General features: G+C 29.3%; 1 protein-coding gene across 1 annotated transcript in view; it reads right to left on the bottom strand.

Annotated features, from left to right (window-relative positions):
* Positions 1-6,065: 6,065 nt before the first annotated feature.
* The window catches only part of fidipidine (coiled-coil domain-containing protein 93), a 51,897-nt gene continuing 43,828 nt past the window's right edge, over positions 6,066-14,134 (bottom strand). The window contains exon 14 of the mRNA XM_075372578.1: positions 6,066-10,273. Coding sequence (XP_075228693.1) covers positions 10,106-10,273 — 168 coding nt within the window. The 3' untranslated portion in view covers positions 6,066-10,105. The remainder of the gene's footprint in view (positions 10,274-14,134) is intronic.

Genomic DNA, 14,134 nt, shown 5'->3' with positions numbered 1-14,134 from the left:
ACAAACTAGTAAAAAAATTAATTGAAGACACTGATTATATTCTTCTTCATTATTGTTACCATTAATTGTTTTTTTATTTAAAATTTAATTTAATTTATAATTTAACAACAGCTGGATGTAACTCCTCAACCAGGCCAAACCTAATGAAACTAAAAACACCAATTTATAGGCCTACGGCATTTTTGAAATTAAAAAACTATCAATTTTTGAAAAAAGTCTGAAATAATTTTTTTTTTCAAAGAATTTGATTCTGCATAAAAAATATAGGTACTACTTAATAAAAATAAACCTTAAAATGGTAATTACTTTGAGCTCGTTATAGGTAATATCTAAAATGATTACAAAATATAAGAATATACTCTGAAGTGAATGAATTGTCAAGTGAAGCCAATCCGTCCATCAGTCATGCCCTGGATAAAGTTACAGAGTAAAAGAATGTTAGCCTGTTGATCCCTTACTTGTCAATTTATTCTATAAATTAAAAGTAAATAAGAATGAGGATAAAGTAAATATTACATATTTGCTTTTTCCAGCATCAGCTGTACATATCACTAATTAATTAAATTAAAAATGAAGGAAAGTTCTTTTAAATTTATTAAACCTTTTAATCCAGTAGAAGTTCCATTATTAAATACAATCATTCAGAGATCAGATGAAAATGTCTCTTAGTACATTCATTACTATTCAGTTATTATGTCTCCTCTATGCTCATATTTTTTGTATTTTCTCATGCCAGTAACCCAGTAAAACATATGTTCATATTTTGAGTTAGAAAATACTTGTCCAGGTTAGGCATGGTTGAAGCAAAATTATTAAAATTGTATATTGAAGTTTATTCCACAGTGACTATTGTTTACTGAATGAGTGTTCTCTTTTCACAGAAGTTATTATTTTTTTTTTGTTTGCCTATACTAAGTAATAAAACAGAAATTACTATCAGAGAGGAAATTTTTGTTCCTTTTATTTTTTCCAGATTTGATTTAGTATTATAACTTGCATATACAATAAAATTCTTAACATTGTAATATCTAATAGAAAAAGCTGCATCTTAGCCTACTGAGTGCTCAAGTACAATTTCTATTTTGTTTTTGATCTTGGGGATAGAAAGGGATACTAATTTCTTTGATATCAAGTTAATAATTTGCCCTTGAAGGTAGTAATAGTTTTGAAATAAAACCACCTGTAATTTCTAAGAATATATTTTTTATTTTTTTTTTTATTTAAGAATTTAAGGGATAAGAAATATGGAAATCTAGGATGAAAGGAGCTGCAAACTTGTGGTGGAAACTTTATGAAACTTGTGGTTTTTACTGGCTTTCAGAAGCAGATTGCCTCTTTCAGTTGAATATTTTGAAAACAGCAATTGAGCTATTTATTTTCTTTTAGAAAATGCAAAATTACATATAGTGATTTTTCAAGTTATATTAATGAAAGAAAAAATTACTAGGGGTAAAGAGCGATAAAAAATTCAAGATATTGTGAGTCTTTTAATTTAAATTATTTTCAAGAAACAAATATTTATTATTTTCATAGCAAGAAACAAGAACATCTTGTTTCTTGCTATGAAGACAATGCCCTCCCACTATATGAGGGGTGTAATGTAATGCATAATTTTGTTTTTAGTGTTATGCTTGACTTTAATTTTTGTCAAATCATTAATATGTTAAGCATTATTGAAGTACAATTCTAATTATTCAGAGACCTACGGATGACTTAAAATTATTATTAAAAACACCGCTACATAGCATTATTGTTTAATGTATTATTATTGTAATATTATTCATCATAATGTTTTAGATGGATCTGCTGAATCTTAAATCACTAACTTTTCCTTTTACAGTTTTTATGATTTTTATCAAGAGATAGATGGTGTCTTTGGAAAGACACATTGTAGAGATTGGGACACCGTGTCAGTTTCAATACAAATTTAGCATTATAATTTAAATAATAAAGTGAAGTTACAATAAGCCAATTTTTAAAAACTTATTATTACATGGTAAATTAGGTGGGGGGAGGCTTCATGACCTTTTAGGTATAAAAGCAAATACAATCTATTTATAGAAATAAAATGAATTCCTTGCCGATATAAAAGTTAAGTTGCTTGAAAAAATTTAGCCATATCTTACAACCAAAATAATAAATAAAATTTACTCATCATAATATTCAACTTATACACAGGGTTTGGAATGAAAGAGATATATTGTACAATCACAAAGATGCATTAGTCACTGAGATATTACATTACATCTTCATAAAAATAAAAAAAATGGAAATGTACACAAGTCAGTTGGTAGATCTGCCATTATGATGCATGATGTAAATTTTTGAAACATTTATTTACATTTTTTCCAAGTACAATAGGCCATAGTAAGTTTTTTAAAATAAATCTTTTTTATTTACTATGGCAATAAACCATTAAAATAGTGAAACTGAATAAGCTTTAATGTGCACAATGAAAATCTGACAGTCCATTTTCCAGAAATCTATGGAGAGCAGTAGTTCTGTATACCCAAAATATGCATTGTACATTTAATATCATTAGTTGTTTTTAGTCAACTATTTGCTGTGTATCTATTTACAAGTCAATTTTCATTATTACTTATTAATAAATTGAAAGTTTAAATAAAGTTTATCTTTTGTTAACATTTGGCAATGAATTTTACAAATAAGTGTCCAAATTTTAATTAATCAGCAACTCGGCCACAGGTGGCTTTTTGTGAACTTCGACAGGAAATAGTTTCCATCTCATGGCAGTGGTTGACATTTGTATGTATGTCTAAAGAAAGGGAGCCTCAAATGTACAGAGACAAGGTCCTTATTAACATCTTAATCAATATATTCTTTGTATGTGTGTGTATGTATATATACACACATACATACTGTATTTACTCAATTCTAAGATGGAGTGCCATTTTAGAAATTCATTATTTTAAATAAAAAAAAGATCTCTATTAAAGGAAAAATGTAAACCACATAATTTTATCACAATATACTTCAAATTAAGTTTATAACAATACAAAATACCTATATTTATTAAGTACTAGTTTAACTATCTGTATCTGAGGAATCACTTTCATATTCACTTTTATTATCGCTCTCAGATTCTGAATCAATGCAATCTTTATTTGCATCTCCATCTTTCCATAGTGTGCCATCCTCTGATCCAGCTAAGGCATTTGTAATACATTATTTTTTCACCGAATGTTGGACTAACTTTTCTGGGATTTGTTTCCATGCTGTTACTACCCACTTTGCCACTGCTTTTTTTAATTTTCCCCATTGGTGTTAATGGGAGGCCCTCACTCATTAACCACAATTCATATTGTTTTCTAAATAATCCTTAAAGGGCTTATTACTGAAACATCCAATGGCTGTAACAACTTGTCATCCCTCCAGGTAAAATCACCATTTTTCTGAATAACTATATTTTTAAGTATTCGATTAAATGACCTCAAAAAATACATCTAGTATGGGATATTGGATGGTTTACATGGAAATCCAAGATGTCTATACCATACCATATCCAACCAATCTTGTAAGATCTGTCATCATTCAGCCCTGCTTTTGTGTTCTAACTACATCATTGGGAAATTCTTCATTTTTTGGCATTGTTTTTCTATTTAGTATTAAATATGGTGGTAATTTTTTACCATCAGCTGTAACACATAACATTACCATAATTCACTGTTTTTCATACTCAGATTGTAATGAGTTTAATTTCATTTTTCCTTTCTCATTGAAATAATTACGAGGTTTATCATCAGCTTACCAATGTGATTAAATTGATATTAAACTTCTGTTTAAACAGTGTGATTAAACTTATGTTCAAAATCTACCGGAAGCTTTTGACAAATTGATGTACATTGTAATGAAAGTTCACTATGACGCATTAACCTCTCATACCAGCCTCAATTTCCCTTAAATTCCACATAGATGGCCTTGGCAATTTCCAAAGATCTTAATCACATCATCTGGCTGGTTATACCGGTAGTTCTTTTGCACAGTTTACTTTTACAAAATCAATTACAGCATCATCAATTTGGGCAAATCTTCCTCTATTAGGTCCATTAAAACACTTTGTCAATTCTTTCCATAAAAATATTGCTCGACAGTCTTTTCTCCAATGCCGTATATTGACTTCATTAATGTCAAAAATTAATGTTGGCTATTCTTCTCTGCAAGTAACTTTCTGTTTTAATGCAGTGTCATAGTGCAACCTTTTTGTTTCTTATTAACAGCAAAATTAATGGAAAACTGAACTTTACTTCATAATGAACTAGATTAAGAGAGTAGAGAGTAACAATAACAAAGTTATAAGAAAAGACCACAACACAATATAACAACAAATAGTGTACAAACTTCAACACTATTGATATATTAGCCCAGTATCAATATTGGGGCACTTTTAATATCAATATTGATATTTTGTATATCCTATCTCTACGTACGAGTAGGTTATTGTCAGTCGTATTTCTTCAAATCTAAGATGTACCCTATTTCTTTGAAATATATATATATTACTGGGTGAGCCATATAAAACCAGTCTTAGTGTATGACACACTATCTTCTGACACAATTGTGTCAGAAGGTATGTTGTTGGGCATCCATATTAGTTAAAGGTCATTGATTCACTCATAAGCCTTCAGCCTTCCCTTCCTCTTTAGCGAGTCTGTAGCATTTGTATATCATGGTATAATCAGTTAAGCAACTTTTTTTCATTTCAACTTGTTTTGTGGAGGAATATGTTCACACAACTTCAATAAATTTAGTTCATGAAAGGTTTCAAGGGATGTGTTCTAGAAGTAATGTTCCTGCAAAATCAACAATTCAAAATTTAGTGAAGAAGTGGCAAACTTTCTTCACATTATTACCAATGTGAAGAGAGTGAAACAACCAACTGTTCAAGCTCTGTATGTTGTTACCAACACAGTGAATCATACTGGAAGGAGTCCTCACCAGTCAACATGTTGATTAGCTCAGCAAACAGCAGTTTCTCGAACATAGTGTTGGCATATACAACAAGGTTTACAAATGAAAGGCTATCGTGTGTGTTGTGCATTAATTGAAAAAATATTATAAGGGTAAAGAAATAAGTTACTGCCAGCAGCTCTTACAGAATGTTAGCGAAGGATTCCTTGATCTTTTTCCCTTCATTTCAACAGATGAAGCATGGTTCCATATATCAGGCTACATTAATTCTAAGAATATGTAGCAGTGGGCTACACAAAACCCCCAAATGAAACCTATAGAAACCAGCCCATAATGTAAAAATTGGTTTTAGTGTTCAATTTTTGGAAACCAGATCATCAGACCAATATTCTTTGAACTATATGAAGAATTTACACATAACTTGACTCCAGAACTTACTGGATGATACTTTCTTATTGATACTTCCAACAAGACAGAGTAACTTCCGATCAGTCTCTTTTGAATTGCAAGGATAGAGCAAAGGAGAGATAGAATCACAAAGTATAGAGCAATCAGAAAGGACTTGTGGCCACACCAATCTCTAGACTTATAGCTATACAATTTTTACTTCCGGGCCTTCTGAAAGGAATAGTCTACAAGAACAACCCATAGACATTGAAAGACAACATATAACAAGAGATTGCCAGACCAGTTGGAAAATTACAGAAAGATTTCTGAACATGATTCGCTGTACCTAATTCTGTATAGTGGCTGATTGTGAGCATTTTGAACACAGTCTTTAAAATTACATTGCAACATTGTAAACATTTACACCACCAGCCACTATACAGAATTTAGTACAGCAAATCATGTTCAGGAAAACTTTGTGCAATTTTCCAACTGGAATTCTGGCAATCTCTGGTTATAAGTTGTCTTTCGATGTCAGCGAGTTGTTCTTGCAGACTATCTATCCCTTTCAGGTAGGTCCAGAAGTAAAAATGGTATGGCTATAAGTCTGGATTTTGCTTTTCATTTTTAAACTTTTATTTCCTGAAGCTGGATTTATTTGGCTCATTTGTATCTTAATATATAAAATCTGTTAATATATTAAGATTTTAGTAATATGTTAATTGAATTAAATAAAAGAAAACTAAACTGTAATTTCATTTATTAAAGTAAGGCAATACACATTGAAAAACAGAATTACATTTCTTAAGTTTATCTCTCCTATTTCTCTTAACATAATAATCATTCTTACAGATATTGTAGTATTCTTAGTATAAAATACATAATTTTAAATAAAATTTACAATGTGAATATGTAAAAAATCTTATCTTCAATTAGTATATATATATATAAATTTAATCCACTCAAGTATAGAACTCTTACCTTATTTGTATAATTTTTCCCATAACTACTTTTATGGAATCCCACAATCAGTTGTGTATAATATTTATAAAATTACATATTAAACAATTAAAAGATTAAAATTGCTATTACATATACAAGAGATATTATACATTGTGGCTTTATGTATATAAATATCCTCACAATCATTATTACACTTCATCATATAAATCTCACATTGTATAAATCAGTATTTTTATTGTTTTTTAAATATTTCATAAATGGTTGTTAGTTTTATATGCAGGTTTAATTAAATTTATCCTTGTCATAAACTTTGGTTATATTTTCAACAAGACTGTTTGTTGGGTAAAATTACAAAATAAAATGATACATAGCTCGTTTTTGCCAAAAGAAATTGGACTTTAATTAGAAAAAAACAACTTTCAACCTTTTCTTTTAAATCATAACCTTAAAAAATTAAATGAAATTACGAAATAACCTTAACATAATCCTATACAAGGAATATCAGCTGAATCAACATATCAATTATAATATTAAATGACAAATACATAAATATACATTTTTCAAATAATAATTTTGAAAATCTTTTGTATTAAATGCGAGTCTAATAACAGTTTAAATAACTAAATACAATATTATTCACACTACAAGAGGGAATACAAAAGCAATAAATGTTACTAGATCAAATCACAATATTAATTACAAAGAAGTCCAAAATCATAATTTTCCTTCAGGGATTATTTTCTTTAGATTAATTTAAGAAAAGTAATATGAATTCAGTTCATGAATAAATAAGAATTATTTCTTATTTATTCATCTCTGCACTTAACAAATTTATGCATTTTACAAATATTTTATAATTAGTGTTTTAATGATTATTTACACTGCATGCAACTGTTTACAAAATATTTGAATAATGTTGGTTTTATTGACGTAATGGTCCAACTATTTTCATACAAAATAGCTTCCTGTCTGAGAAATTTTTTTGAGAATCAAAATATTTAATCATCCATAAATAAATAAGTAATTGTATTACAAAGGCATTCAAAACACAAACTTTTAAACACATCACAATCCATGGCAAAATAAAACTATAAATATTTCAGACCGTAGCAGTTAATAAAACACACGAGGTAAAATGTAAATATTAGTTGCAAAATTATGTTAACATTACAATAAAGACGCTTGAAAGACAATGTAGACACTGTATGCAATTTATTGAAATTCATTTTACGATTAAGAACAAAGTATAAAAATATTAATGAATCAAAATTCAGGAGGTTTAACATTTACAAATAATGTTAAATAATAATAGCGTCACAAATTTGTAATAACCAGTTTGGAAAGATCCTGCTTCGATAAATTCGGCTGGTTTTTGTAGTAACTGAACCAACGTTTATGAATGCACAAAGGCAATGAATATAACCACACTAAAAATCAACGTTTCTAGTACGAACACGTTTATGAATGCACAAAGGCAACGAGTATAACAACACTATACGAGAGAGAGAGAAACGAGAGCGAATCGCAGGCAACTAACTACACATCGTGAAAGTCTGTCCTGGAATATACGAGAGGGATCCACACATCGTTAAAGTCTGTTCTGCACTGCCAAAAGGTGGCGTGGTGGGAAGTAGGGGAAGCGAACTAGGCAATGGACAGAAGAGTGTGTGTGTGTGTGTGTTAACAACAACGGGTAGTGTGCAAGTGTTAGTGTGAGAACAAAACAGCAATACATAATGCGTGATAGAAATACGCTGACACTATTAAGATGACGCAACAGTCAGTCAGACTGGAACCAAGAGAGTTGATAACGAAAACAAGCCAAAACAACCTATTCTAAAAGTACACATAAGATAAGCCCTATGAAAGTGCAAAATAAATTTACCAAGCCTGTAATAACTACAAGACTCAAGCATAACCTTGAATTTATTGGATTAAAAGCTACTTTACGCATTAGTGTAAACACTGTTAGTATATGAATATTTTATGTAAATGTTGTCAGTCTTCTGTGTGTTATGTAATGGTTTTAAAGTTATTGTACTATTATGTTTTAATGTTTGTTTTTTATATATACTATCAATTAACAAGGCAATTTGTTTTATGATATTTATTTCAGTGTTTAATTTTTCTTTATTATTTTATGTATAATGGATAGCTTTGTTAATCATATTTGTATATATGTTAATTTTATGAGACCAAGGATGATTTGATTTTCTATTAATTGTTATGGCTATAGGTTTCCTGTATACTGAAGTTACAGTTTGATTATTTTTGTTAATTTCAATGCTAACATCTAGAAAATTTATTGTTCTGTTTACATCTATTTCAAAAGAAAATTTTAAATTGTTACAATATGAATTATAAATTGAATAATATGAATTATAATATGAAATTCCACATTTCAACAATTTAAAATTTAATTTTGATACTCACACTCATAAAATAAAAGCTGCAATAGATAGCAGCATCTTCATAGATATTAAATAAAATATTTATTTAAATATTACAAGTAGTATTTGGCTAGCCATATACATGTTACTGTTTGTTTTTATTTAATTTAATGACTTCATATACTCTTGTAAAGCCACAATGTATAATATCTCTTGTATATGTAATCGCAATTTTAATCATTTAATTCTTTAATTTTATGTTTAATATGTAATTTTATAAATATTATACATGACTGATGATGCAGGATTTCATGAAAGTACTTTTGAAAAATTACATGAATACACAAAGAAGGTAAGAAGAGTTGTCTTATAATTGCACTTGGGTGGATTTTTAAATTTATATTAAAGTGCAGAGGTGATATGGGTCTTGAAAGGATTGATTTTAGAAAATTAATTATATACGAAGTCTGTTAAAAAATACAAGAAATTTTTTAATTACATGCTAATGGAGATATTTAGTGACATGTGGTTGGGAGCATTGTGTTCCGCATAACATCCTCTGTAACCACATGTTCTTGGATTGTTGATATCTCGTTTAGTTTTTGAGTTATTGTTATTTAAGTGCAACATATTTTAAGTGTCAGAAGTGATTTTTGTAATGTGTGTTTTTCAGGAGCAATGATACAATGTAAAATTTTGTGTGAAATTGGGGAAAACTTTCATAGAAACTTTTCAAGTTCTGTAACATGCTTATGGAGATGATGCTCTGGGTCGACCCAATGCTGCAAATGATTTTCACGACTCAATTGAAGATGACCCATGACCAAGAAGGCCTTTGACTTCAACTGATGACACACATGTTCAGAAAATCAACAATCTGGTGCGTGCAATTTGCCGATTGACTGTCAGAGAACTAGCACAAAGGGTTAGCATCTCGAATGGATCATGCCATGATATTTTGATTGAAAAATTGAACATGGATCGAGCTGAAGCAAAGTTTGTTCCTTGTCTGAAGACCAAACAGCAGAAAGAACATCGAGTGGACAATTGCCGGCAACTCCTTGAACAAGCCGATGACAATGAAACATTCATGCAAAGGATCGTAACAAGAGATGAAAGCTGGGTTTATGGTTACAACATTGAGACAAAAGTTTATCAAAAAATCACTACTAACACTTAAACATTTCATACTCAAACAACAATCACAAAAACTAAATATGATATCAACAATCCAAGAACTTGTGGTCAGAGGAGGTTAAGTGGAACACAATGCTGCCAACCACACATCACTAAAATATCCATTGGTGTAGAATTCAAAAAGTTGTTATTTTTTGAACAGACCTTGTATATATAAATGAGTATGATATGCAATAAGAAAATAAAAGCAATAAAATTATGTAAAATAAATAAATTGTACTCTAACAGAGAAATTTACATCATAACTGCAAAGCAGCTGAATGAGATCTGGTGGCCACCTCATTATGACATTCAGTCATTAACTGTTTTAGTGCAGCAACATATTGTCGCTGTTGATCAACTAATGTCAACAACTGTGCACTCAATCGATCTCTATTTCTACGTTCTTCATTCCTTACATCTTCAACCTAAAAAAAAATGTAATGCAAATATGAATCACGCGTCCAAAATAATAACAATGTAAGACTAAAAAAGGTTTTATTTAAAAAGGAATCTGAAATGCATTAACTATAACAATTTCAATTTAAAATACAATGTTAACCTAACAGACAAATCGATCATGAAGCTACATTATATAGTATATAATACTATAGTTACACATATTACATATAGGACCTGCTTTATAGATCGGTATAACTTCAGCTCTCTTTAGAGCTTCAGGCCATACATCCTTCTCTATACTGATTAAATATGTGAGCTAAAGGTTCAGCTATATAACAAGCTAATGTCTTATCTGATTTTGTATTAATATTATCTACTTTTTTAATTTTTCAGATCTTCAGTGATTTGTTGTACTTCTCATTCATAAGCAGTCATTTTATATTCATATTCAATGTTGTAAGATCTTTTTGCTAAAATTATCTGCTATTCCACAAAAATATGTATTCATAACATTCACAGTTTCCTCAGGTTTTTCAGTTTTGTTCTTGCTACATTATAAATGTAATTTATTCCATTATTTTTATTTACCGTATTTCCAAGTTTTGAGTTTATAAATTTCCATAAATTCTTAATATTATCACAATTTTTTTCTACTAATTTACTATCAAAATTCATTTTAGCCATTTTTATAACTTTACTTAAGGTTTTATCACAGTTTTTTTATTCAGTTTTCAATTTTTCATTCGTGGGCTCTAATTTCCATATCATACATAGTAACTCAATTCTAATACAGGAGTTTATTATTCCTGTAGTAATCCAATCCTTTCTAGGTATTCTAGTTAGAAAAGATAGAAATAAAACTTGACTAATATATTTATATCAATACATTTCCTTATTGTCATTATGAGATTATCAGTTGCTTCATACGGATCTTGCATTGAGTTTATGCTATTCCAATTAACTGTTTTGGCATAATTTTTGAGTTTGCCATAATTTAAATTGTATCTTATATCAGTTGTTTATATTGTTTCCAATTTATTCAAGGATGCGAATAATGGGTGATGGTCAGTCTTCGAGCTGTCAAGTTTTAATGTCCTCAAGATTAATGATATGGCTTTGATGAACAAAATATCAATGCACAATCCATTTTTTTCATTATCAGGTGATATTGTTATCCTATGAAAACCAGGTATCCATTCCCAAGAAAATTGTTTAAAAGTTCCTATATCGTTCATATTCTAGCAAATCAATATTATAGTCACCAATGATAATATGATTTTTGGGACTTTTCTTCTGATTTAATAATTTCTTTATATTATTGATAAACTCAAGTTTAGGCATATCATGTGATCTATATATTGCTGATATCTCACAGTTGCTTAACTCATCAGTTTTCACACTTATATTTAGAACTGTATGTCTATTTCTATAATTTCAGTATTAACCATTATAATCAAATAACCGTAATAACCATTCTTTCATATATATAACAACACCATCTGATTTGTTATTCCTGGTATTATTGCAATATATTCTATACCCTGTCCAAAAAAAACATGCAACATTTTCAAGATTCCAAGTTTCAGTACAAATAATGATATAAGACATAACTGATAAGCTCTCAACAAAAATTTCTACTTCATGATTGGCATTTAAGGTTCTTATGTTTTCGTGTAGTATTAATCTATAATCATCATGCATATTTCTGTTGAGAGTTTCACAATCACAATATGTTGTTTCTCTCACAAGATTGTCGCACAAGCCATGTCTAGATGAAAAAAATCTATAAGATAGGTGTATCATTAATTTTATATTATTCCTGTACATAGCAGTCCTAATATGATTATTTATAGTAGAGATTTTCCTGTTTTCAACAGAATTTTCATATAAATAATATCTATATGGCAACATTGCTAATATTAGATTAGTATGTTTAGAATAATCACTATCAATCAAGCCACAAACTGACTTTACATTCCCAATGACATCACCACCATGATGTGTTATCCTCATACCACTTATTGCAAACAAGAAATCCTCTTTATTTAATAGTTTAACATCCCTATCCCTCAGTAGGACGTGAACAATGTACTCCAAGGTTGCAGCAAGGTATACACAGCCAGTTGGAGATAAACGAGACTGACAATAACATGAAGCTATACCAGCAAGGAACCAAACCCATATAATCTCCAAATATGAAGCATCTGGATTTCATTTTTCCATTGTCAGATCTATTATTTGTTGTACCACCTTGTGGAAAATAGATTTATTAAGTTTTACTTCATTGGGGATAATAATTCCTTCAGTAACCAAAGCATTTCTTAGTTTCTCCATCAAAGTGTCCAGGTTATGTTATATCTCTAATCTGGGAAAAATCTTTGAAAAAATAAATCATTTATAAATAACTTTGTATTGGAATGTAAAATATTAGCAAATAATCAATATGGTTTTATACAGAATAAAGGAACTAATGATGCCCTCAGCTAGATAACTAATAAAATATATAATGAATTGAATAAAAATAATCCAATGGCCATTACATTTTTGGACCTAACTAAAGCATTTGATACTATAGACCACCAAATTTTATTGGATAAGTTTTATAGATAAGGTATCAGGGGAAAAAGGGGAAAAAACAGGCAAAAGAATGTTAAGAGTTGGAGTGGCCAAAAGTGGATAAAAAGATATTAATAGGGGTTTCACAAGGTACAACCTTAGGACCTCTATTATTTATATTGTATATCAATGATGTTCTCGTGGATATGCCTGAAAGTGTGGTTTTGTCATATGCAGATGATGCAGCTATAATTGCAACTGACAAAAATTGATTTGAAAGTTGAAAGAATGAATTAATACTTAACAAATATATCAAATTGGCAAGCCCTGAATAAGTTATCTATGAATGTAGACAAGACGGTATGTATGACCTTCGAAACCTACACTGATAGTGTACTCATGGAAAATTAACATACAAACCAAAGGTGTTAAGCTGAAAAGAATTGAATATAGTAAATATTTAGGAATGATTATTGGGATAAACAATTTATTTATTTATTGGGATAAACATGCTGAGTACAAAATTAAAAAGACTAAATACCTAGTATTTATATTTTGTAAGCTACCTAGAATCATGAACCCAAAAACATTACGAATGAAATATTACGTCTTTGTACACAGCTTAATTAATTACGGAATTACTGCATGAGGTGATGCATACAAAATGTGCACAAACTTATTACAGTCCCTCCAGAAAAGAATACTGAGAGTAATAAGTAAAAATACTTTTAGTGAGACATTACCTATGAACATTGAACAGATGTTTTCTTACCAATCATTAAATTACGACTACATTGAATTACAAAACAAATTCATCAATTCCAATAGTACAAGAAATAAATATTCCAATGCTGAGAATAAATAAGACTGTTAATGTCAAAAGCAGTTATACCAAAGCTACAAAAATATTTAATCTACTGCCAATTGATCTCAAAAGGTTAGTAGGAAATAAGCATACCATAAGCAGAACTTATATATTCATTCTAATCCATTCCTTAAGTTTTATATTTTGTTAAAATACTCAATAGGGCCTTTAACATGTTAAAGTGCCCTAGTTGAATTTTTCAAATTCTATGCTTAAAAGGATGTATATCTGTTATGTTTTAGTTACTAAGTTCATTTTGTTTTAGTATGTAAATTCCAGTCTCGCAAACATGTAATCACTATTACCTCTGCAGGTGTACTGATGTATATTGACTGGTAAATAAATATGGATGGCAGTGTTTTTCTAAGTGTCTTTGGAACAGAAGTAGTTTTTTTTCTTATAAACTACAAAACTGATCTTATACTAGCTGGCTGAAATTTTCCTAATGCACTAAATAAATATGCTA

Source organism: Lycorma delicatula, chromosome 8 (genome assembly GCF_047948215.1).
Source record: "Lycorma delicatula isolate Av1 chromosome 8, ASM4794821v1, whole genome shotgun sequence".
NCBI lineage: Eukaryota > Metazoa > Arthropoda > Insecta > Hemiptera > Fulgoridae > Lycorma > Lycorma delicatula.
Note: the sequence above shows the minus strand (reverse complement) of the source record. Positions and strands in the feature narration are given on the sequence as shown.